Here is a 26,243-nt window from a genome sequence, read left to right on the forward strand (position 1 = left end):
GGCATAACACAAAATGGCTGCCACTTCTAAAAGTGCACATCCACTGCCCGCTGCAGTGTTTACGCATTTTGTGCCTCTACTCTATTCAGAATGGAAGGGAAGGTGGGTGTTCAATCCTTGCATCCAATGAAGGAGTCGTGTTCAAGGTAGGAAAGGCTGAGTCAGTGCAAGCAGGAACCAAGCAGGAAGAGTAAACTGTCTCTTGTGTGTTGTGAATTTTTTGAGGGGTTATTTACTGAGACCTTTCACAAGTGCCACAGAAAGCATTGACAAGCACACCAGTGCCCATGGGCACTGTGTTGGAAATCTGTGCCTTAACACATATAACTAATAAATTAAGGTACTTTATTTGTGGAAAAGAAAATTCACAGGTCATTAAGAGAATTTAAATAACATATATTTGAACAAGGTAATCTGAAGGCCCATCAGGTCTTGAGCAAGAAAATAAGTTTTTTTTAAAAAAAGAAAATAAATGTTTCATGTCACCAAAACATAGCTGACTGGAAAACAGCTGCAGTCAAGATACTAAACAGCAAGAATCCAGAAGTTCTGAAGGAACCTAAATTGTCTTTATGGAATTGTCTTTGATAGGGAAACTTGTGGTCTACCAGACATCATTAAAACTTCAATTTCCATCATTCCCAGCCTGTGTGGCCAATTATCATGGACCAAAGCAGTTGCAGTCCAACAACAACTAGAGAGTCACAACCCTATCTATTAGCTACACAAAACTGAAGCTCCTTCTAAATAAACACTGTAGGGACTGGATGCTTTAAAACAGTGTGCCTGATTCCCTGATACAGTTAGCTGAATGTGCCAAAGGGCTCTCACACTTGCATGTCTCACATCTGTTAGGAGCCTCCTTTCCCACAGGGTATTGCACAATGGGGACTGTTGAGGGTGAGCCTTGGCCAGACTGAGCAAGCAAGCCCAACTCCTATTCATGTAGTAACAAACTTGGACAGCTCCCCCTCGGCCCAGACCTGTGGCTTAAAATTTCTTCAGCATAATTTGCACATGGGGGTAAAACGCTTGACCCAGTTCAGAAGGCACAGCATCAGTGGGGGCTGATCTCAGCCCCAGACTCCACCACACCAAGGTGGCCACCTTCCACACAAAAGTGTCCTGCTAAAGGGCTGCCCCTTAGATTGACTCGCCCTGTGAAAAGTACAAATATGCATTTGGTTGCAGCACTCCAATGGGTTTGAAGGCACATCGCTGCCTTCTTCCCTGGACTCTACTCCTTACCCAGCACTCACTGACTAATTAAGTGGTTGTGCTGCTCTGAATGACATAGAAGAAACTAGAGGATAAAAAGAGGCCAAATTCCTTTAAAATGAAAAAAAGCACTTTAAAATGTCTATTCTCAGCTCAACAGAACTACAAATAGCTGATGAGCACCAAGGGTGCTGAAAGACAACCAAGTCTTAGAGGCTCAGCTGTCACGACTGTCAGGACTATCCTTGAAAATGTGGGGCCACAATTATATCCATCCTAAGACAGACCATGCTGCCCACGTGGATGCAGTTGGGTAAACAGATGGCTGCTGCAGCAAGACCCATTAAAACCCTTCCAAAGGATCTCCCCTTACTTAAGCTAATCATGAGTTCAACCCAACTGAGTATCCTTCAACTAGGCTTTTCTTCTTCAAACATCAGACATAACATCAGTCAACAGTTATCATCTAGAAATGACAACACAGTCCTTCTGAACGTAATAACTGACCCTGCTGCATTGGTGTGCAATGCAGACTACTCCAGGCTCTGCAGGCAGATAAGGAAATTGAAATTGCCCCCCTTATTGTCCATCCCAATTTGATCTGTCAGTTCAGATGATGCTCTGGAAGGCCCAGTCCGGCCACTATGACTCCCTGCACTGCCCCCTTGTTGATAAATTATACCCAATTCCTCAGGGCAAACAGGTGCTGAGGCCAGGTATGGGGCATGCCCCTCCCTTTAGCAGAATGGTTTACAATTTGATTTCGACTTATGTCCCATCAGACTATGCTATGCTTCACGCCAGGCTCCCAAGGGGGCTCAAGGTCCAGAGGTTCGGGTTCTTTGCCCCGCTTACAGCAGATGCACTGCAAGAAGTCAGAGACGTTGTACATAAAGAGGCGGCGGCAGGGGTGGAGATACTGCATGAAGAAAAGCATGAAGGAGATAGACAAGCAGTAGGCTACAATCAGCTGCAGCACCAGAAAGGGGGGACAGACGTACTCGTAGACCTCCGTCATGAAATTGTACCAGACGACAAGCAGCACACTGTTCTCCAACCCTCGGAACACATAGTAGAGGACCAAGCATTCCCAGTTTTGTGACTTGGCAATCAATTCCCGGTCAGCCAGCCTGAGCTGCACAGCTGACCAGCAAAAAATATTGATGCCAGCGTAAAGCAAAGTGATGGAGAGCAGGACCGAGAGGGTGCCCACCAGGCTGAAGTTCTTCTCCACATTGTCAGGCAGCTGGGCACCACTCCACCAAAACTGCACCCAGGGCAAGAAGAAGAAGAGCAGGAAGTTGACACCACCTATGGCCATGGCATAGTGCTTGAAGACGCTCCCAAAGAGGACCAAGATGGTGATGCGGGTGGAGATCTCCAGGCTACGCCACAGGATGATGCAGATGAAGGCCAGCGGGTGCAGGTGGATCTTGTAGTCGTCATACTTGATCTGGATGGCCAGGACGTTGCAGACCAAAGCTCCGTAGGTGACCGACACCAAGCAGATGCACATCAGGATTGCTAAAAGAGGAAGGGAGGAAGGCCAAAGAGTGAGCACTCAGAACCGGCCCAATGAGTGTTCATTGCACAATTATTGTTGCACCTCGGTGTACTTCTGCCTTGCAATTAAGCCCACAAAAGCTACTAGCCCATTGGAGCTCACTTAGGAGCAACATTATTAGTAACTTGGTGCTAACTGGTTGCTCATTCTTCTCTGCAATGTGTTGAAACAGCAGCTGCTCAGATAGTTTACAGAGTGTCAGCTGGGACAAGAGGCACACACTGGGAGATGGCAGAGATGAGATGGTTAGACAGAGATTGCTCAGGGCAGGTGTTGGGTCAGCTGCTGCCAAAGAGGTAAGAGCGCTAGATATTCAGGCCCGAAATAGCCCAAGTAGTAGCTCTGTTGAAATGGGGAAAGAATGTCCTGATGCAGAGGTTTTGGCTTGTTCTGCAATGGCAAGTACCATATGTCTCTCTCATCATATGATTTCTACATCTGCTGAACATAGCTGGAAAATGTGCAATCAGCCACATTGTATAGACCAGTCATGTACAATAGCAGCCCTTTAGACCAAATCAGGTCAGCAGCCAATCACCAGCTGTTGGTCCAGCAAACTACCCTTCATTTACTTTGTCTTACCATTCCAAGGTCACTGGTGGCTGTTGCTGTGCTAAATATTTATGTAACAACCATAGAAACAAAGCCAGAGGTTCATGTAAAGGGATGGCTAAAGCAATGGGGTGATCTTTATCTTTTGTGTAGCACAAGCTTTGGTTTGTTTGTTTTTAAGAAAATAATCAAGCTGTTTCCTGCTGGAAACCCAACAGGTCTTCCTGCACATACAGATGAAAAACGTTTAAATTTTGAAATCAGGTGTACCAGCATGGCCACTTTCCTTGTTTTTCTTTTCTTTTCAAAGGGGACTCTAGATAGGGGAAAATGTGTTCTGAATTTCCTCATTTAGAACTGGCTAGGTAGCCTCATTCAAATGGAAAGAGGCTCTGCTTAGGGCTTTGGTCACACCCAGTTCCAAATACTGCTCCCAGGAAATACCATTTGGCTTTCAAAATAGATTATGCAAATCAGCAATAAGCAAACATGAATTGTGAGGCAGAAACATCAGGGAACAAGATACCTGCAGAGTGACAAGACTTCTATAACACTGGGAACTGATTTACAGGAAGATCAGCAGCAGTGATGTGGAGGTGGGGGTGGGGGGGTAGGACTCTTCCCTTTCTCTGATGTGCTGTCACCCCACATGGAAACTATGCAAGCAGTATTAACTCCACAGAAGTGGCTGCTGAGTTACTGTTCATCATTCAATACCTAAAGAAGCTAAGAGCTGGTAAACCCATTATTATTCCATCACCTTGACCCACACTTCCAGATTGTCACTATTTTAATATGGCAGTGGTTCCCAACAGGTGGTCCGTGGACCCCCAGGGGTCCGCGAGCTATGCCAGAGGGGTCCGCAAGATGCTATTAGAATAAAAAATATATTAAATATATTTTGTATGATAACAGATTTTTTGTTTTGGCCGCTTCCTGCATGAGCAGAGTCTAGCGCAAAACTAGAATTAGATAGAGGCCGTAGTTCTGCTGTATGCCGTTAGGTGGCGCTTTACAAACACTACTGTTTTGCAAAGAGGCAGCGCGCACATTCTACTAACGCTCACCTCCCCAAGATGCTTTGCGCGCGTCGGCTTCATTTGTGCGCTACTGCGCAGGTACCCTGTCTTCTCCATTCCCCTCCCTCCTCCCTGGCGCGCGCTGCCTCATTGCAAAACAGTAGTGTTTGTAAACAAAGCGTTGTTTTTCGCAGAAGCTACAGTTCGCGTAGTTAAAAATGGACCGTTGGTTAAAAAGTGGTTCATCTCATTAAGAACTGAAAATTAAAACTAACTGTATACTGATGGAGTACTCTGTGGTAACTGTAAAAAAAACGTATAAATATAAAATATAAAAAGACTCTTAATTTGGCTCTCACTTTTTAATTTTAGGATTAGGAATTAATGGGGGTCCTTGTCACAATAGCGGCTCGATGAGGGGTCCTCGAGAAAATTTTGTTGGGAACCCCTGTCATATGGGATTCAATCACATGTATTGACAAATTCAGGTTGTTCAGTTAAACATAAACAGTGGTAAGGGAAAGGTATTTTAAACATGGGCAGAGGCACTGACACTCACCCAGGGAACTTCATAGCTGAGCAGGGATCTGAAGCTGTTTATTCCATAACAGATTTAATTGCATGCTTCACATCGCATAGTAATTAGGCCAGAGCTTTCCAAACTTTTCATGTTGGTGACACATTTTTTAGACATGCATCATTTGGCGACACAGTAATTAAGTTTTACTAGCAAACCGGAGGTTGAACTAACCATTTTCCACCTCCAGGAGGAGCACGGGGAGAATTCATGCAACATACCTACACACTGCAGCCGACACACACACGACACACAAACTTCGGCCCTCCAGATGTTTTGGGCTACAATTCCCATCATCCCTGACCACTGGTTCTATTAGCTAGGGATCATGGGAGATTTAGGCCAAAACATCTGGAGGGCTGCAGTTTGGGGGTGCCTGCCCTAACGTGTCTCAACATACAGTTTGGAAAGCTCTGAATTACGCTTACCAGGACTGGCTCCCAGTGAGGAGCTCACAGCTGCTTTGCTGCCTCATCCTTTTCACTCTCACACTGTGCTATGCTAAGCCAGGATTCAGTGTGTCTTTTTTTAGTGTGCTAAACTCTCTCCTCACTCACCATGAGCTACAGCCATGAACAAACCTTGGTTAATTTGAGGAGAGAGAATAACCAAGAGGCCCAGTTCAGAAGGCATGCTATGCTAAACCTTGGCTTAGCTCAGTGCAGCAGGGCAGAAAGAAAGGCCAGGGAGGAGCAAAGAGCCTATGAACTCTCCGGGAGCTTGCATATTCACACATCCCATCAAGCTACGGTATGGCTCAACATGCAGTGTGACCCAGGCCAGTGTTGTGGAAGTATTCTTGTTTGTATGCTCCAAGGCTGATCTCAAGCACCGAAAGCACCGAGCAGCACTGCTTAAATCTATGCAATGGGAACACCTGCTGCCTCTTGACAGGTATTTATTACTGCAACCACACCTCTGGGAGTTGGGCAGAATCCTATATTAAACAGGTGCCAGAACTGAGTCACACCCAAAGTGTCACTCTCTTGGTTGCAAAGAGAGCACTCTTGACTCACAATCCAGAGAACTGCTTCTGTGGAATTTACCAGTTACATCACTTGCAGATGATCTAGGCCAGGCATCCCCAGACTTCGGCCCTCCAGATGTTTTGGACTACAACTCCCATCTTCCCAGACCACTGGTCCTGTTAGCTAGGGATCATGGGAGTTGTAGGCCAAAACATCTGGAGGGCCACAGTTTGGCGATGCCTGATCTAGGCCTAGGTGCATTTTCAGCATCAGCCAGAAGTCTGTGATAGCCTTTAGCTCCCTTCTGGCACATCCTCATTGAAAGAAACATGCAGATTTGTAGAGGGATTGATATATACTTTGGGTTACAATTTAATGCATAAAGCAAGGATGCGGAACCTGTGGCTCTCCAGATGTAACTTGATGGCAGCTCCCATCATTCTTGACCATTGTCTATGCTGGCTGGAGATAGTGGAGGTTGGAGTCCCACAGCATCTGGAGTGCCACAGGTTCTCCATCCCTAACATAAAGCATCACACATCAGGGGAAGGGTTCAACTAGTGATTTGGCAGCTACTTTTCAGTCATCCGTGGCAGCTGCAACATATACAATAGCTAACCAGATGGATCACCATTGCTGATTGCATGCCGATCCTATGCAGAAAAACCCTTTCCATAATGACAATTCACATGAAAAGCTGTTTTGCATTTCACAACCAACACATAGTTCACGGAAAGGGCAGGTGCGTTTGTTGCATTTACGGTATAACTTACCGTATTTTTCAGACCATACCATGCACTGGACCATATCACGCACCTAGTTTTTAGAGGAGGAAAACTAGAAAAAAAAAATTTTCTGGTTTTCCTCCTCTAAAAGGCTGGGAGGCGGCAGCAGCAGCAGCAGCAGCAGCATTTCGGCCGCTTCTCTCAACTCTCAGCTGCTGGCTGCGGCGGCTGCAGTGGCAGCACCAGCCTGGTTTGGGGCTGATGCTGCCTCCCCCCTTGTCACTGTCGGCGAAGGGGGAGGAACGAGCAGCGCGAAATCGGCTGCCTTCGCTCCATAACACGCAGCAACATTTTCCCTTCTGTTTTAGGAGGCGGGAAGTGCGTGTTATGGTCTGAAAAATACGGTAGCTGTCTGAGCAGCTGATAGACCCACATGTGGGTCTTCAGATTTAGCGATAACTATCTCACGATTGTTCCATGGCAGGTCAGATGACTGAATGCTTTGCCAATACACATATTTATTGTGTGTCTGTGTAATGTAAGTTGAGCAGTTATTGGGCATAACAACCAGGCAATGTGCACCAGGCTTCATGGAAAATGTATACATAATCCTTCTGTGAAGAGGGAATTGTGTATGTACATTTCGCAATCTATCTACATAATATTCAACAAGTCTTGGGGGATGTGCATATCTCAGCTGAATTTTATATGCATAACCACACAGTTTAATTTCCCTTAAAAAAGACACATATTAGCACACATATATACAAAATACTTTAACAAGCACTCCTGTCTATATAGCTGAAACTTTAGGCTTGTCCACACTTCTGCTTCTGCCATGCCTAAAAAGCAGGGCACTCAGGGGTTCTGATAACCTTGGGGGAAAGCTAAATGGCCATTTACACTTTGCAGTTGAATCTGACACCAAACTATTAGCAATTTTAGTTTGGTATTCCTGTTTGAGCCAGGTTCAGTCAGGCTTCCCCAGCTAAGCCAGCCTGTTTCTCCTTTTCAAGTACACAAGGTGAGATCTAGGCTGTGGGAGACATGGTTGATAGAGGATTTGACTGAGAAGACCTAGGTTCAAATCACTTCTCAGTGGTAAAGCTTACTTACGGATAGCTTTGAGGACAAAGTGAGGCAATCCCAACCTCACTACCTTGACTGCGGGGGCAAGGGAATATAAACTTAGGGAGCTTCCAGACTACAAGCTCCATCCAATGTTCTATGTCTGCTAGTGACTAGTGTAAGGCAAATTTTGATGTAAGACAAAGCCATTTCCCATTCCTGGAGAGATGAGTTTTCGGGCTGGGAGCAAGCCCTACCCACGCGGCGGTATAACCCCTGTGCCATTGGGGAGTCCTCGGCAGCATAATTCCTTGGCTGTCCAATCCAGATGGTCCAGGGGTGTGGCGCAGGCTATTTAAACTGGCCGTGGCCGAGGACTCGCCTCTTTCCTCCCTGCTCGGTCAGTTCTCCCACCCTCCCTCCCTTAGGCTCTTTTATTTATTGACCTTGCTATGGACCTCGGTTGGTCGCCTTGGTTGTCCAAGGGGCCAGGTAGGAATTTTCCCACTTGGCAAATTGGCACTGGCCATTGGTTTTTTTTGCCTGCCTCGTAGCAAATCATCACAACTTTGTAAGGTTTGGTGGTTAGGCATTGTTGGAGTATTAAGTTGAAGGGGAGGGGAGGTAGTGGCCATCACCTACCCCTCCTAATTCAAGGGTATTCCATTAAAGGAATCCAAGGGGCGTGGTCTCTGTCCGAAGCCCTAGGCGGGGGGGGGGCTAGGGCCATAGCATGACCCCTAGCGGTGAACCTGGGGGAGTTCCTAGTTGACGTGCATTAGCAGGGCTCTCCCTACTGGTGGTTAACCCTTCCAAAACTTCCTGTAGACGGGCAGGAGTCAGATATAGTTGTGTGGTTTCCATTGCCTAAGCCAATACCACTCACATTCTGTAACCAATAAAGTTGTGGCCTTTTTCACCCATTAACTCTAAATACTGTTTTACATGTCTTTATTCCAACTTCCCGGGAGGGTTTGGGACCTTGCCACACAAAAGAGGAATCCAATGCATCAGCTGTACCAGTGGAAACTCACTGTGCATTGCACTATCTATTCTGCAATGAAGTTAATCTCTGGAGCACCCTTATACTGGCACAAAACATCACACCCTCGGAACAAGTAGGTTGCTAGTGGCTTTAACCTAGCGCTACATTGGATCCAACCCTTCTAGTTTATTAATTGTTCATCCTTATTGGTCGGCAGGGAATTTTCTGCAACCCTACCTATTTAACGAGTAGTCATTCTGATTTGTTTGCAGGGAAGCTTAGCTGACATTGTGTCAATGCATTTTCCCAAATCTTCCCTTATTGCAAAAAAAAGAAAAGAAAGCCCCACCTTTTTGGGAAGAGGGTTTGCTGTGCAAGACCTCCCATTCAATTATAGTAGCACAACCTGAACTTGCTGGTATGCAATTGGAATGCCACCTGGAAGCAGGCTAAGAAAATATGGCTAACTCTCATCTCCCGCCCTGAAAATGCCAAACATAGGTAAGTCTCATCTCCTGCCTTGATGCCTTCTCCTCCCTGCAGTCTGCAGTTGTCACATCTCAGCCCTCTTCATCTTTGTCCAAAAGTCTGCCGCCAATATCCAGTCTGTGCAATAGGGCAGGTCTCCGAGGGCAGCAGTCCAGGGCCCCAATAAGCAGAATGAGTTGGAAGGCCTCCAAGCACAACTCCATCCTTTGGAGTAAGTGGAGCGATACACATTACCATCTAAAGCAGGAGTGGGGAAATCTTAGTGTGGGGCTGAATGTGTTCCCTCCAAGCATCTCTAACTGACTCTTAGAACTCTCCCCAGGCCACACCTCCTCACCAGCTCTGCTTCATGATCTTGAACTGTGACCATGCCCTCTCCCTTGACTGGATGGAGGACAGTGAACAGTGGTGTAGCTAGCTGCTCGGTGCACCCAGGGACGGGGCAAGCCAGAGCAGAGCACTCTGCGTGGAACTCCATGGAGGCCGCAAGCCCCACATTGTCGTTTTGGGCAGTGCAGAGCTTGCAGGTGCCTGAGCCACCGCGTCACTCCCCAGGAGACGTGTGGCTCAAGTGCGCTGCAGGCCAGGCCCTGCGGTCACCCCCCTCAGTGATGACACCCGGGGCGGTACGCAGCCACCGCACCCCCCTTCCTACGCCACTGACAGTGAAGTATGGGCAAGTGTGCAGAAAGTGCTGGCTGTTGTGTGGCTGCATTGTAACTCTACAAAGGTTAAGCATTGGATCCATGGCTCCACTTACTTTTACTACTAGCACCACGCACCAGTGGCAATGTGACCTCCAGGCTGCAAAAGATTCCTCACCTCTAGTTCAAAGAGAGGCTCCCCTGAGACCATTGAGCTCAGAGTCTAAAATTACCAAGCTGCATCACTGCCAAAACATCATTCTAGCCAAAGGTGCACATCCTTAAATCCCTATGGGGACATCCTGTCCAAATCCTGTCCCCTTATCCCTTGCCTTCCGAGCCTTTCGCAATCTTGCCCTCTCCCTGTTTACTCTTGTATCACATTACAACTCTGCCTAGGATCTCCACTCCTCTAGTTCCATCCGCCTTGGATATCAGACTCGCACAAATGAGTGCCCCTTATGCCTGGAGCAGCCTCTCAGAACACTCCTAGGATGCCATCTCTCCTACTTCCTCCAGTTCCCTCTTCGAAGCCCACCTTTTCCATGAATCTTTCGGCACCATCTCCTTACCTGCCTCCCCCTCCACCCGATATCCTTCTGCACACCACCCTGCAACCTGGTGCCCTCCAGACATTTGGGACTACAATTGTCATCAGCTGCTGGCTGGGGCTGATGGGAGTTATAGTTCAAAAACATCTGGAGAGCACCAGGTTGCGGAAGATGACCCTACTGTAAGTGAGCCTAAGAATGTGTAGCTGAAATAAATGCATATTCCCCCTTGTTAACCCATCTCCATTTTCCCCGTTTTGAATTTTAAAGCCAAATTACATGTGCCTGGAGTGCTCAACGGTTTGGTTTATCCAGGAATGGAGCCTCAGGTGACCCTGATGCTGTACATGTATTAATCTTCCCCCAATGCAGGACTTTTAGGAGTTTGGAGGCATGAATTAGATTAGGGGTGCTCCTGTCAAAATTCCCATGTAGTGTCCATATGAAATTTGTTTGCCAAAATCCTTGATATTTGCAGATGTTCATGCACTTTACAATTACGGTATATTCCTGTAGCATGGAGATTAACGGCAAGAGAAAAGAAATTTGCAATACTTTACGGTCACCAAGAGACTTCTACTCTGAGCCTGGAAGGACAAACAGTGCCATGTATTATGCAATAGTCTGGTGACCTTAACACTCTTGCTACATTTGAACATACATACAGTGGTACCTTGACTTACGAACGACTCGACAACCAAATTTTTTGACTTACGAATGGGGGTAATGGCCGCACGCTTATGAATGTCTCAACATCCGGAGAAAAACTGTGGCGGTTTTAGATAGGGATTTTTCAACTTACGAATTTTTAGATCGGGTTGCTTCGACTTACGAATTTTCCCGTTTCCAACGCATTCCTATGGGAAATCGCATTTCCAATGGTGTTTTCGACTTATGAATTTTTTGACTTACGAAGGTGCCTTCGGAACAGATTAAATTCATAAGTTGAGGCACCACTGTATATAAATATTTAACAGGGTGGCAAACAGATGTTGTTGTTTTCTGGAAACAAGTAACACAGAACACCTGTGTATCTGAAGAAGTGTGCATGCACACGAAAGCTCATACCAATGACAAACTTAGTTGGTCTCTAAGGTGGTACTTGGAAGGATTTTTTTTTAAAATTTTTTTGACTACGTCAGACCAACACGGCTACCTACCTGTAAACAGAAATGAGTGCTAAACTTCTGCGGGATCCAACTGCATTTCCAGAGTGGCTTTTATGTCATGCGAAAAACCACATAAAATGCAAATATTAACAGGTCAGGAAGAATAATGTTCTGCCCTCTGAATGATGTATGGATGAGGTATTGTATTGTTAACGTGAGCTGCATTTTATGTGTTTACTTCCGGATTTCGCCGCATGCGCAGAAGCGGTCTGCCCGATTCGCGCATGCGCAGAAACGCTCTATCGCGCTTTGTGCGTGCGCAGAAGCGCCGCTCTAGTTGTGGACTTTTCGTGGTTCAAATGGCACCCCTGAATGGATCGTGTCCGCAACCAGAGGTAGCACTGTATTCTAAATCAGGTCAGGAAGAATAATGTTCTGCCCTCTGAATGATGTATGGATGGGGTATTGTATTGTTAACGTGAGCTGGCAGGGCGGTAGAAGAAGTTCTCTGTGTTTGTTTTTTCTCTCATTTTACTCTTTCTTTCTATTCTTTCTGTTCTTTCTTTCTTTCATACATTTGCATTTAAAAAAATACTCTTGTAGCTGCTTTTAAATTCTAACAAACAAACAAAGTCATGATTAAGTATATCTTGGCTCTTAGATTGTATGAGCCTCAGGATAGGGACCTGTCTCTCCCCCCCCCCCCCCCGTAAAGCACCATGCTCATTCAGAATGATGTACAGCATATTGCTATAAATAATGAAATGGCTGATAAAATTTAAGAGTGGGGAAAATATAGGATGAGTTTATTGTTTTGTTTTGATTTTTCTAGTTTTGGAACAATATTCTGAGGCAGCATCAACAAGTTTTTTTCCAGAACTGCAAAAGAGAACTTGGAGTCCCCACATAGTTATTATATATGAGCGGCAGTCTGAAAATAAGCAATAAATCTCACTCGGCTTATGATGAAATTGGAAGTGGCCTCGATGCTGCAACTTCCCCAGGAATGTTTCAATGGGGACCTATATCCAGCCCTGTTTTGTTTTTTTTAAAAATAAGCTGAAGTGGAAACAATAGCTGTACCATCCCGTTTATCTGTTTGCTTTGTAACACAAAACCCACCTAATAAAAACTATTTTTTTATTTTATTTTTTAAAAAAAGTTCAACGTCGAGGCCCCATTTTAAAAATTTTCATTTTGCTTCCAAGGTAGGCAAGTACTACATCCTGATTCAGCAAACTGGCTCCTAGCAAAAAACAATGCCACCCATTGCCCTTTAAGTCCCCTCCCATTCTGCACAGTAAACACCTGCCACGCTCTGCTCTGCCTTTTACCTCTGCTGATGGGGACAGACTGCTCCACAATGCTGACATAGAGCTGCAACGTGAGCTGAGGGGTAGAGCCCAGGAAGGCCTGGATGACAGCCATGCGCTTGAAAGCGTTGCGGTGGGTGACCAGCCTGCGCACCAGGTGACCCACTTCCTGCTCCAGCTCAATCTCAGAGTCCTTGTGGATCTGCTTCTTGCGAGTGATGGTGACATACGGCTCTTCCTCCCTCCCCAGCCTGTAGAACATCACTGCGGCCTCTAAGCACCTGCATGAGAGAGAAAGAGTCAGGATCAGTACAGAAGCCACCAGCCCTTCTCTTAAGGTCTTCACAAGGGACAAGCAAACAGAAATATACTCATGAATATTCATGCGTTGATTTGGGGGTGGGGGGGAGGGTAAAAGTCTGGTGGGGGAGCTGGTATTTTGAGCTAGGGTTTCAGCAATAAGACTTTAGGGTTGCAAAGGATATTAGGAATACCCTTAGTCCAGCCTTCTTCAGCCTTCAGCCCCCAGGTGTAGTTGGACTCCAGTTCCCACCATCATCCCAAACCATCAGCTAAGGTGGTTGGGGATAATGTAATCCCGAAACACCTGGAGACCCAAAGCTGAAGAACTCTGATAGAGTCTAACACCATCATTCTCAACCAAAGTCAGGTATAAAGTAGTGATGTGGAGGGAAAGAGAGAAGAGCAACACTTGCTGTAGTGGCTACAGCAGGCATCCCCAAACTGCGGCCCTCCAGATGTTTTGGCCTACAACTCCCATGATCCCTAGCTAACAGGACCAGTGGTCAGGGATGATGGGAATTGTAGTCCAAAACATCTGGAGGGCCGAGTTTGGGGAAGCCTGGGCTACAGTGTTGTACTAGTGCCCAGAAGCCCAGGTTTCAAATTCCCACTCAGGCATTAAAGCTCAATGGATTACCTTGGACTGTCGCCATTTCTCAATCTAACCTACCTCGCAGGGTTGCTGTGAGAATAAAATGGAGAGGGAATGAACCATCTACACTGCTCTGAGCTCCCTGGAGGAAATGTGAAATGTAAATATAATGAAATAATATTTCATACTAATAATACCACCTCTGGATACATTTTAGCCCAGGAAATAGGTTATCGTACCAGATCTGAACTCAGTGTCATTTTAGACACAAAGGCCCACTATTTTTCAGCCTGATTTAGAATACAGTAGTACCTCTGGTTGCGGACATGATCCGTTCAGGGGTGCCATTTGAACCCCGAAAAGTCCACAACTAGAGCGGCGCTTCTGCGCACGCACAAAGTGCAATAGAGCGTTTCTGCGCATGCGCGAATCGGGCAGACCGCTTCTGCGCATGCAGCGAAACCCAGAAGTAAACACTTCCAGGTTTGCTGCGTTCTTAACCTGAAAAGATGCAACCTGACTGTAGTTAAAAAATGATTTTTGTTGTTGCTGCTGCTGCTGCTGCTGCTGCTGCACAATTTGGAGTCAGATCTACAGCAAATCACCCAAAGGTCTGCACATTGAGCTTTCTGCCTTCCTTTCTGCCCTCCACTGGGGTTGCACATTTCCTTCCGGTTCATTATCTGTTGCTGCAGAAGTAGTAACTATAACAAGAAACTGCCAATCTCAAACGTTAGCTAGGAGCAGGTGATAAACATCCAGCTTCCGAACGCGTCTGCTGCTCAGGACTTTCCCACAGTTTTAAAAGCAGCACACCCACAACTGTCTCCCAAGGCAAAGTATGAGACTGAGAGCACACACCCTTTTCTAATGATCCAGAAAGACATTTTGATGGGGACAAAGCAGAGCTTCTCCTCCAGAATGACTCACCACGACTAGAGTGAGATGCTTTCAGTGTTTTGTCTTTTTTGGCTTTTTGACCACTTATTTTTTTTAAAAGCAAACAACTTCTAATGCACTGAGCTCTAGCAGTGCCAATTAAAAGAAGAGAAAGAGTGGATAGGCCTTTCAGGTAGCTACGGGGAAGGTGGTGCCGTGTGTCTTGAGGAAGCCATGAGGTCATTCCATTAGAATGAGGCAAAGACCCCCCTCTTTCTCCAACTCAGACTCATATGAACATAGAAAGCTGCCTTATTCTGAGTCAGAATAAGCCACCTAGCCTTTGGCCATCTAGCCCAGTATTAGCTGTGTGGACAGAAAGTGGCTCTCTAGGGCACGGGTGTCAAACACAAGGCCCGGGGGCCAAATCCGGCCCGCCAGACCTCGTCATGTGGCCCGCCGAGCGCCCCAGCCAGCGGGACCCAGCAGCGGGACCTTGCTGCTGAAGCGCCGCGCCGACAAAGCGCCGACAAACAGCTAGGGCGGGGGGGGGGTTAGAAAGGCGGCCAGAGCAGCACTGCGTAGAGTGCCCCGAGCCACAGCAAGAGAAGGAGGAGGCAGCTTGCCGGGTCAGCGCCCGGCAGCGCCACACGGAGAGTCCCGAGCCTTTGGGACGCAGCAGTGCTCTGTAGCACTTTGAATCCTCCTCCTCCTGCCATGGCTCGACGCCTGGAAACGGCTGCTGCTGCTGAAGCATGGACAAAGCACCCAGCAGCACCGTGTGGAGGAGGAGGATTCAAAGTGCTACAGAGCACTGCTGCGTCCCAGAGGCTCGGGACTCTCCGCACGGCGCTGCCGGGCACCGACCTGGCAAGCCGCCGCCTCCGCCTCCTCTTGCCTCACCTCCTCCTCCTCCTGCCGCGGCTCAGCCTCATGAACGTGAGCTCAGCAACGGCTCAGCCTCACGAATGTGCAACTCTGAGGCTTTACGCACTTCTCCTAAAACGGACACCCGCTGCCTCACGCTGCACGGGAAATGCTTTTTGCCCCTGGGTCCCTTCGCGCTCTTTTCTGGCGCTGAATCAAGGCAGCGACCCCCCCCTTCCCTTTCTTTCTTTCTTCCTCTCTCTCGTTCTTATTCTTTCTTTCCCTCTCCTTCCTTCCTTCTTTATCTCTGTCTTCTCTCCCTCTTTCTTTTTCTTTCCTTCTTTATTCCTTCTTTCCTACTCTTCTTTCTCTCACCTCTTTCCTTCCACTCTCCCTCCTGCTCCCTCTTTTCTTTCTTTCTTTCTTCCTTCCTTCCTTCCTTCCTTCCTTTCTTCCTTCCGTCCTTCCCATCTTTCTTTCTCTCCCTCATTCTTATTCTTTCTTTCCCTCTACTTCCTTCCTTCTTTCTCCCTTTCCGTCCTCTCTCCCTCTTTCTTTTTCTTTCCTTCTTTATTCCCTTCCTTATTTCCTACTCTTCTTTCTCTCCCCTCTTTCCTTCCTTCCTCTCTCCCTCCCACTCCCTCTTTTCTTCCTTCCTTCCTTCCTTCCTTCCTTCCTTCCTTCCTTCCTTCCTTCCTTCCTCCCCTCCCTCTCCCTCTCTCTCTCCCTCTCCCTCTCCCTCTCCCTCTCCCTCTCCCTCTCCTCAGAAACATAGGATGCTGCTTTATACTTCTGGCCCTTAAACCCTGGAAGCAGGAGAGCAGCTCCAGTGAGTCAACCTAAGCCAGTCCCTTTGGTGAAGGGTGGTGGCTCACTGGCAGAACATCTGTCCTGCATGCAGAAGGACCCCAGCATCTCCAGGTACTGGTAGCTCTGCAAAGGTCTTGCATGAAACCCTAGTGAGCCTCCACCACCCAGTGCAGTTACCAAAAATCATTTTTCAATAAATTGTACAATAATTGTACATTTGAATATCTACTTGCCATTATTCTGACTATGTTTCTGCTTTCAGAGCTAGTTATTACTTACATTATTACAAAAAAACAGTAATAATTGAATGCAGTGACAAGAATTTATGATAATAAAGAGTGGACACATAGTCCTACAGATACAACCGGCCCTTTGAGGGTGACCAAACTGCTGATGCGGCCCCCGATGAATTTGAGTTTGACACCCCTGCTCTAGGGTATCAAAACAGGGTCTGTTTTGATCCTACTGAACCTGGAACGGTTTGTATGCAAACAAGTGCTGAACCTCTGACCAAGGCTACATATACACCACAAAGTACATTTATAGCACATGACTTCCCCTAAGAACCTGGGAACTGTAGTCCCCCCCACAGAACTACAATTCCCAGCACCTTTGCAAACTACATTTCCCAGGATTCTTTGAGGGAAAAGCCATGTGCTTTAAATGTATGGTGTCTACACCCCCACCCCCAGACATAGATCCTGTGCTTTTCATGGCTACACAGCGGCCAGAATATCAACTGGTAAAGCTTTCCCCATCCCTGAACTACCATACACAGGATTCTCAGATGTAGGAAGCAGCCTTATATACAGAGTTAAACCTTTGATCTGTCTACCTCAGCACTGTTTACGCCAACTGGCAGCAGCTTTTCTGGGTTTCAAACAGGAAACTCAAGTCTTTCCAGGCTTCTAGCTGGAGTTGCAGGGGACAGAACCTGGAAACTTCTGCATAACTCAAAGGTTACAGGGACTTGGGATGTGACCAGGAAAGTACGGACAGAACCTGTGTTCAGCAATTGCAGAACATAACCTCACAGGACATTCCAGGTGAATAGATCCTGGGAATTATTACTCAGATGCAAGTATGCACTTGATTTCGACATGTGTCTGTCACTGTTTTTGTAGGCTAGAGCCTACATCAGATACATGAGGTGTGTCCTTAGCTGGAAGATTCGTCAATATGTTTATTTTGTATACATCTCAGCTTTGCATAGAAACATTTGAGACTGTACCCCTTGTCTTTCACTGACTTCCTGACTTCACTGTTTACCATTTTATTCCTTTATGTGTGTCTGTCTGTGTATCCACTTCACACCCCTGATGAAGTGAACTCTTATTCATGGAAGTTTATGTCACAGCCTTGTTAACTTCCCTGTGTTTCTCATGATCATGTAACTGCTGCTCATGGGACGAGTATGCAACTCTCCCCCACCATCTAAGATTTAGTGCAACATGGCAGTTTGATAATCAAAATGACTGGTAATGCAGTATAAATGGGAGCATTAGACATGGATACAATAAACCTCCATGTCTGAACGCAGCCTAAATTTGGGCAAAAGTTTTTTGGGGGCCCACCAAATTGTCAGGAAAATGTGGCAATCCTTCAAGTTAGAAGCCGGAAATGACAAACCAGGTATTAATTTCTCAGAGGGTGGGGAGGAGCAGCCATGGCTTCTTCACCTCAGAACCATAGGTGTGTGACTTCATACCTGTAACACCTGGGAGGGACTCAACGTCAGCCTGCAATTATCATCTTGGAATCAAGTCTATAATCTGGCCTCATGGCTACCACATCCAGCCTAATATCTGCACTGTTTTGGTTTAGATTTTCCTTCATTGCCACCTCCCATTGCCACCCTCCCTGTTTTGTATAATACCTCACCTGATGGGAGAATTCAAAAAGGTGCCACATCTTTGTGGCATTTTGGTTGGTTCTAATAAAAGTTACGACCCAGTTTTTGGGTTTTATTTTTCCCCCTTATGGACTAACCTGGCTACATTTGCCTTTTATGTCACAAAATAAGTGTTAAAGTCTTTAAGGTGCCACAAGACTTTTCGTTATTTTGGGGAATCAGGGAGACTCTCGTCATCTCACATGAATGATCCAGCCCCAACCCATGCTAAATTTGCATCCCTCTGTCTTTGGCCACTCCTCCCAAGGCCCCATGAAGTGCCTTGTACATTATGCTTTCAAAGCTTTGTTCAACCTGGAATGAAAGGGAGGTGAAGTCCGCAAACAGAAAACTTAATGAATGGCTCTTTGACGAGTTCCATATGCTAAGAATAGTACTGAGGGCAGCTTCGCTCCATTCCGTCACCAGTGAGAGAGGGAGTGGGAAGACTGAAATTGAAGGGTAGAACACAGGGCAAATGAGGGCTAAATAAAGCACAGGGTAAAAGCAGACAGGGAAGAAGACCTTCCTGGCTTGGCCAGTCAGAGGAATGCTGTCCACCAGGGCTGGCAGGACACAGAGGGAGAACCCTAATGATTTGTACTACAGGCTTAAGCTGGAGAAAGAAGAAGCATTTGGCATGAAGAAGCTGGCTTGCTTAAATGAACCATTAGTTGCAGCAAACCACAATCCTTGGGTCAGACACAGGAATGTGCTAACTTTAAGGGAAACCGCAGTTAAAGTCGTACACCTAGCCACGTGGAAGAAGGGAAACACACAACACTGGGGCTTGCCTGGTCTTGTTCCAAGCTGTGCATGTTCCACTAAACCATAAACAACATCACTGGCTTCAAGTTAGTTCCCCAGCCCAATTCAAAGTTTGAATTCTTAAATCCCAAATGATCTGGGGCCAGCATACCTACAGATCCGCTCCTTTCTCTTACGTATATTACACACTTTTACCTTGGAGCAAGTCCCATTGAACTCAGTGGGGCTTACTTCAGAATAGACGTGCATAGGATTGTTTGGTAACTTAAGGTGTGGGTTTTTTGGGTGGAGGCTCTGCTCCATGGGCTCTCACCACCCAAAGTACAGTAGATGGTTACATAGGACTCCTCGTCAGGTCCACTGCAACTGTGGTACTTCCTTTGCAGGGACATTTGCCTTGCTCCTGCCTTGCTGGCTTTTAGGTGGCCACCCAAGGCAGTTCTCTTCCGAGGAGCTTTTGGAGAGTCCTGGCCATTTTAATTTGTAAGGAGTGCCATTTGTGGAAGCTTTTGCTGTTTTGCTTAGCTAATAATAATAGATGATGATTTGATAGTCTGCATCATTTAATTGGAGCCAATTCATTGTAGTGATTAGGAGTGTACAAACTAGAACCAGGGTTCAAATCACCCACTCAGCTGTGAAATTCACTGGGTGAAGTTGGGCCAGTCCTATCTCTCTGCCTTATCATCCTCACAGGGTTGTTGAGAGGATAAAATGGAGTTAGGAGAATTATGTATGCTGCCTTGAGTGCCTTGGAGAGGTGGAATATTAATGCAGGAAGTAAGAAAACAAAAGTATTTTGTTAAGCTGCCTTGGGGATTGTAAAGCAGGTAGATGGCAGGCTACAAAGCAGCCTTCCCCAACCTGGTGCCCTCCAAATGTTTTGGACTACAACTGCCATCAGCCTCCAACCCATGCTGGCAGCAGCATGATTGCAGTTGCAGCCCAAAATATCAAGAGGGCATCAGCTTGACAAAAGCGGATATAAATGTTTTTAATTAATAACATAAAGCCTTGTGTCTTGAGCAAGGAAAACCACATCTGTCTATAACAATGAATGTAAAATTTATGCACGTTATTTCTCTTCTGCACTGTGTTCCGCAACAACCACATTCACAAGTGACAGAGCAGCAGCCTCCAAAGTTTGTGTGGGGTGGGGTTCCAATGTGAAGAGCATTCCAAAAAGAGCTCCCCACCCCTTCCCTTCCCTTCCTGCACTCAAAGAGCTGAAGGAAGAGCAAAGCAGAGACTGTGGGTGGGGAGTGAAGAATGAAACATCTGGACAAGCAGAGGCAGGGTTAAGAATTACAGCCTTTGCTGACACCCACCCCCCTGTTTGACTCATGGGATCAAACCAGTTTCCTTGCTCTGTTGCCTAAAGGAGGCAGCCAACGACCTTTCACCTTGGAAAGCAAGCAGATTGAAAACAGCATGTTCCCATCATTACAGAGAGCATATGATTCTCTGAAGGCAGCTGGGATGTGCTCACAAGGCAAAAAGAGGGATCTCCAAGAAACTGACGGGAATACCCCACCCCACCCCCAAGCAGTATCATACTTTAAACCAGGGTTTCCCAAAATTGGCTCTCCAGCTGTTGTTGGACTACAACTCCCATCATCCCTAGCTAGCAGAAACAGTGGTCAGGGATGATGGGAACTGTAGTCCAGAAACAGCTGGAGACCCAAGTTTGATGAACCCTGCTTTAAATGGCCAGGCTTTCTGCAAAGAATCCTGGATACTGTAGTTTGTTAGGGGTGCTAGGGGTTGTTAGGAGATCCCTATTCCCCTCAAAGAGCTTCAATTCCCGTTTAACAGTCAATCCCTCTTCTCCATGAATTGTTGCTCTGTGAGGGGAGTAGGGGTCTCCTAACAACTCCCAGCTCCCTTAAGAAACTAGTGTGAAGCAGCTTATCAAAACTCTGGAGTTCTTCTCCCTTCACTTCTGGGGTCCCACCTGAAAACATTTGGACAAGACCCTTTGGGTGTGATTCTATTGGCAGGCTGCTCACCTTTTACCTGCTCCTGCATTGCCAGCCAATTTACCCATCAGTCCAACTTGCATCTCAGTCTCTGGCCCCTCCACTACACCTGTGTCTGATGTCCTACAGTAGCGTAAACAATGGAAGGTCAAAGTAGACATGATGATACATCTGTGAGGGTGGTAGTTCAATGGGGACCATCATAGCTCGGGGGCAGAGCACCTGCTTTGCATGTGGATGGTCCCTGGTTCAATTCCCAGCTCTCCAGGTAGGGCTGGGAAAAGCTCCTCATCTGAAACCCTAACAGCTACTGCCGGCCAGTGTACACAATACCAAGGTAGATGGTCCAATAGTCTGACTTTGTATAAGGCAGCTTCCTATGTGATGGATCTCCTGCTGTTTTGTTTCTTAACTTGGGAGACATTCATGGAGGGAGGTCAAATTGGATCAGGGCAGCGGCACCGTGGGAACAGGAACTTTTCTCCCCACAGTGGAACTAAAAATATCTTTGGAGAGTAGATTCTGCTTGTGAAAATGGCATGTGGAGTGTGGGGGCTAAATTACCTCCTTCCAACACTGCTGCCCCATTCAGTGTCCCCACCCCCACCCCATGCAGGCTAGGTTTTGCTTGTTTGCGTTGGACAATCTGGCCCCATGTACGCCATGTGTCAATTGCACCAAGGTGTGGAACAACCAAGGGCTGTGCATGCTTTATGCTTCAAAAACCACAGCCCAAAAGTGCAGCGAAATTGGTGTTTTAGCCCTTGCAAAGACAGGATTGGAAATGTGGGGGTGGGGGTCCTGTTAGTTCAGGGGTGGGGAACCTTTGTCAGAGCAAGAGCTGTACAGTATTTCCTTGCTTCTGGAAGGCTGCTTGCTAGTGGTGGGCAGGGCAGGGCAGGGGATAGAATAACAGGTGTGATTCTTACTTTTATATACTGTAGTGGTCTACATTATAGCTGCAAAAAAATTCAAAGGTTCCTCTACATATACACACACCACTTGTGTCACCCTTCTGGAAAGTAAAAGGCATTGTTAACAAGGGCACATTCCAGCCAAGCAAAACCATAGCACTGTGGATGGGGGTGTGGCCTGGAGAAGGGGCGTGGCCTAGTGAGAGTCTCAAGGGCCAGTTAGATATGTCTAGAGGGCCGCATTTGACCCCCCCCCCCCCAGAGCTGAAGTTCCCCATTCCTATGCAATGATGCTAGGAGTGCTGAATGGCGCTTCCAAGTGGACAGGTGAGTTTTTAGTACATATTCTGAATGGCACTTGGCCAGAACTACCATCAGGCTAGCAGTAGCGGACTTTGGGCTCTCAAATTTCAGCACCGCCCTGTGTGATGCTAAAATTGGGGTGCCCTCTGCGTTCCATTCTACAGCATTGTTGTGATGGCCCGTGCAGCACAACGGCCAATGTGGCCGAAAGGGTTGCACTACCCTGAAACTGCCTCTGAGGCTAGAACTGTGTGGTGGGGTAGGAGAGATGAAAATAATGCCGATATATTTCACACCTGCTCCTTTGGTTTCAGATAGTACATGGGTAAAAGAGTCTCAAAAGTCCAGGACACAAATTTTCATAGCTCTCTTACCAGAAGCAATGTATTTAGCAATAACTCTGGAAGTATATACTTGATTCTGACCAAACTCTGCCTCCTGATGTATATTTCACTCTGGGACACTTAGTTTAGTCAGAATTTTTTATTTAGTCAGAATTTTTTATTTTTTTTCTCTTTTTTTCTTTTTTTTATTTTTATTTTTTTTTTCTTTGGTTTTTTTTTCCCTTAGACAATTGATTACAAACGTTCTGTGAGGAATAACTGTTATTAAGAGCTTAATTTTTCTATGTTAAGCTCCTAGATACGGGACTTGTTTTATTCTTATTATTCCTTAATCTTATTCGTCATATGGAAAATGTATATAATATTGTTGTTGAAGTGGAAAAATAAATAAACATTATTAGGGAACATAAAAAAAAAGGAAGTATATACTTGATTCTGACCAAACTCTGCCTCCTGATGTATATTTCACTCTGGGACACTTAGTTTAGTCAGAATTGAGTAAACATTCTCATAAAGGTAAAGGTAAAGGGACCCCTGACCATTAGGTCCAGTCGTGACCGACTCTGGGGTTGCGCGCTCATCTCGCATTATTGGCCGAGGGAGCCGGCGTATAGCTTCCAGGTCATGTGGCCAGCATGACAAATCCACTTCTGGCAAACCAGAGCAGCACATGGAAACGCCGTTTACCTTCCCGCTGTAGCGGTTCCTATTTATCTACTTGCATTTTGACGTGCTTTCGAACTGCTAGGTTGGCAGAAGCTGGGACCAAGCAACGGGAGCTCACCCCGTCACAGGGATTCGAACCGCCGACCTTCTGATCAGCAAGCCCTAGGCTCAGTGGTTTAACCACAGCGCCACCTGGGTCATTCTCATAGTTAACGCTAAATACATTACTTCTGGTAAATGAGCCAACCTAGTCGCTAGAGGGCTATAAAGATTTGTGTTCCAGGCATTTTAGACTCGTCTACCCATGTACTATTAGAAAACAACAAAGGGGCACATTGGCTGCCAAATGTGAATTTTCTTCCAGCTCTCCTGCCCCACTATTGGGTGGCAAAGGTCCAGGGCCCCACTCAGCAGAATGAGCAGGAGCAACAACCTTAAGAAGCGTAATAGGATGCTGTCATAGCTGCAAAGTTCTCCCTTTTTTAAAGGGAAATTCCCTTATGCTGAATAGGCTTCCTCGCGAGAAAAGGGAAAACTTGGCAGCTATGGATGCTGCATCATTTATGGAAGATGTTACCGTATTTATGCAAAACTAATGCACCATCAAATCTAACAACTCATTTTCAAAACCTTGAAACCAAAAAAGTATTTGCTGGTGCCATCAAATCTAATGTGCACCCTAATGTGCATCATAATTTGGCCAAAAAGGGTGTGCATTGCATTCAATTAAATATGGTATTACCTGTTTTCAGGACACACACATACAGTAGCTTGCCACTGCCTTTTGCTTTCTTCTTTCTAAACTCGTTTATGATTGCAGTTCTACACAAAGAACCCTCCAACTCCCTGCTGGGTAAATCTCCCTTCTGAGTAAAGTTGAGAGGGGAGGGAGTTAGGAAGCTGCCTTATATGGAGGCAGGCAATGGACCCTTCTAGCTCAGTAATGTCTGCACTGACAGGCAGTGTCTCTCCAGGATTTCAAGCATAAAGTATTTCCCCAGCCCTCCCTGGAGATGCCAGCGACTGAACCTGGAACCTTCTGCATGCAAATCAGATGCTCTACCACTGAGCAGCTACTATAGTCCTTCATCTAGCTTAGTACTACCTACAACAGGGGTTTCTCCAGGAGTTCAGGCAGGGGGAATTCCTAATGCTACCTGGAGATGCTGGGGATCAAACCTGGGACCTTCCTGTTTGTGAGGCAGATGCTCCACCACTGAGCTATATGGCACCTTCTCCAAACAAAGTTGCTAGCACAGCTCACCTGATGAGAGGACCCAGCAACACAAGATGCATGAAAAGGATAAAGGGCTGGTCACTAGTCAGGTCCCGGTTCACAAAGATGAGGGTAAGCTGGTCCATGACGGCAGGTATCAGCATCAAGAGGAGAGTCAGGGAGAGCCAGAAGACATCATTGGAGCGGCTGTAGGCATAGCTCACAATGCAGGCAGAAGTAATCTCTGCACAGTAGAGGAAGGTGGTAAAGGCGATCCCCATGGGCGGGTTCACCCTGGTCACAGTCTGGGATGCGACTCTGCGCACTATGTGGCGGGGGTGGTACCTTGCCCCCCTCGGAAGGGCGTGTTCTGACCATTCCTCACTGGTAATGTTACACACAGAGGCCATCCTGGGGCCTTCTAACCTGCCAGTCCAGAGCTGATCTCCTCCAATGGAGCCTTTGGGACCCTAAAGAGAAGGAGACCAGTAATTTTGACCTAAGTTCCTTTTTACAGTCAACAGTCTCTTTCCACAGCAGGTTGTCTGTCTCTGCAAACAAACAAGCACATGCACTACTCTACCAGGTTTCTCTTTTTTCAGACTCCAGCCTACAATATGGAGTGAAGAGCGGGCGATAAAGGGGTCGAGCTCCAGGAGCGTTCTTTCCCCTTTACACTTGCACCCATTTCGCGGAAGGGAAGAGGAGCGCAAGGCTGATTCCGCGGCAACCCAGTTTCTACGGCAACCGGGGGGCGGGGGCGGTGCGGCTTCAGAGGCTGTTCTTCCAAAACGCCAGAAAACTTAGTACGTATGGCTCTTTCCCAGAGACAATGCCGGGAAGCCAAGCGCAAAGGCGATCCTAGATAGATACAGAAATCGGCGAGTCAGACGACGCAGAGAAAGAAAGGAGGCCTCGATGAGGTCAAGAACATTCACACGGAGAAACCCAGGCTTGATCCCGGTGGCTTCGCCGACATCGATCCTGCAAAGGGACTTTGTGTTTCCAACCTGCGAAGAAGTCCCTCGCGACCGATCCAAGGCGAAGAGGGGCTTCCCAGAAACAGCCGCCTTTTATTTCCTTCGCTCCAAAAGCCACGTGGGAGTTCCAGCACCCTCTGGCTCTAACGCGCAGCGAAACCCGGAGTCCCTCGCTTTTTAACTGAGGGAGGCGTGTCTCCCTTCTCCGCGGAGAACAAGACGGCGGCGTCCGCAGTCACTCCGCCAGAGCGCGCTATCGCCGTCGGGGATCTTCGGGCCAGATCAGCTCCGCTGAAGGGGAAAAAGAGAAAACGACAAGAAGTCAGCAGCGGAGGGCGGGGGCGAGAAGCGGCCCAGATGCCACGACGAAGGGCGTCGGGCTGGAGGCGTCGGGCGATCGCTTCCTTCCAGCTGCCTTGCTAGCGAGCGATCCGTGCGCCACGCGAAGCGCGCGAATTGGCAGAGTAAGCAGACAGGCAGAGGGAGAGGCTGCCAGAAAGAGCCCCTTTGCGCAACCCGATCGGGGGCCAGACGTGAGATTTCTCCCCTTCTCCGTTTCGCACCCTACACGCTGGCTCGCCCTGTCTGTTTGGTCTTATCTTGGAAAACAGGTGTGTCTGCACTCGCTGTTGGCGGCAACGCTGGGTCCTAGTGCACGCCTGCTGTATGGCAGAGTTCCATTTCTTAAGACACCGCCATCTGCAACTCCTCGCTTGATCAGCAGTAGGGTTGTAACTTAATCAGCGGCCGCCGTTACTTTCTGACGGAGGTCCTGACTTGTGCCTTTAATTGCTGCAGGCAGAAATTCAACAGATATGGCTATCCCAGCATAGGCATGAGATGGAGAAGTTTCACCTGTTGAATTTCTAACTGCTACACTGCTGCTAAAGGAGATGGGGGGAGTGCCTTTCAGCCTCTAGCTTGTGCACCTATGAACATTATCAATACT

At 47.1% G+C, this 26,243-nt stretch overlaps 1 protein-coding gene across 2 annotated transcripts; it reads right to left on the reverse strand.

Annotated features, from left to right (window-relative positions):
• Positions 1–324: 324 nt before the first annotated feature.
• XKRX (XK related X-linked) lies at positions 325–25,919 on the reverse strand. Of its 2 annotated transcripts, XM_035131613.3 has the most exons (4): positions 24,363–25,919; positions 20,902–20,994; positions 12,804–13,063; positions 325–2,742 (listed from the first exon to the last, which is right to left on the reverse strand). In XM_035131613.3, the coding sequence occupies exons 1-4, from the start codon at positions 24,722–24,724 to the stop codon at positions 1,997–1,999; spliced, it is 1,461 nt and encodes a 486-aa protein (XP_034987504.1). In that variant the 5' UTR covers positions 24,725–25,919; the 3' UTR covers positions 325–1,996. The 2 variants fall into 2 exon arrangements, with proteins under 2 accessions (XP_034987504.1, XP_034987505.1); XM_035131614.3 differs by lacking the exon at positions 20,902–20,994 and having other exon boundaries at positions 24,363–25,915.
• Positions 25,920–26,243: the final 324 nt, after the last annotated feature.

The sequence above is a fragment of the Zootoca vivipara genome, chromosome Z2, assembly GCF_965207765.1.
Source record: "Zootoca vivipara chromosome Z2, rZooViv2.hap1.1, whole genome shotgun sequence".
Classification (NCBI taxonomy): Eukaryota; Metazoa; Chordata; class Lepidosauria; order Squamata; family Lacertidae; genus Zootoca; species Zootoca vivipara.

What these genes read in the sequence shown, in the direction of transcription:
- XKRX (XM_035131613.3), bottom strand. Translation starts at nt 24,724, where the DNA reads ATGGCCTCTGTGTGTAACATTACCAGTGAGGAATGGTCAGAACACGCC. An exon ending in TTGCTGGGTCCTCTCATCAG is followed by an intron (nt 20,995 to 24,362) that starts GTGAGCTGTGCT and finishes ACGCTACTGTAG; the next exon opens with GACATCAGACACAGGTGTAG. An exon ending in GTCTGTCCCCATCAGCAGAG is followed by an intron (nt 2,743 to 12,803) that starts GTAAAAGGCAGA and finishes TTCCTCTTTTAG; the next exon opens with CAATCCTGATGTGCATCTGC.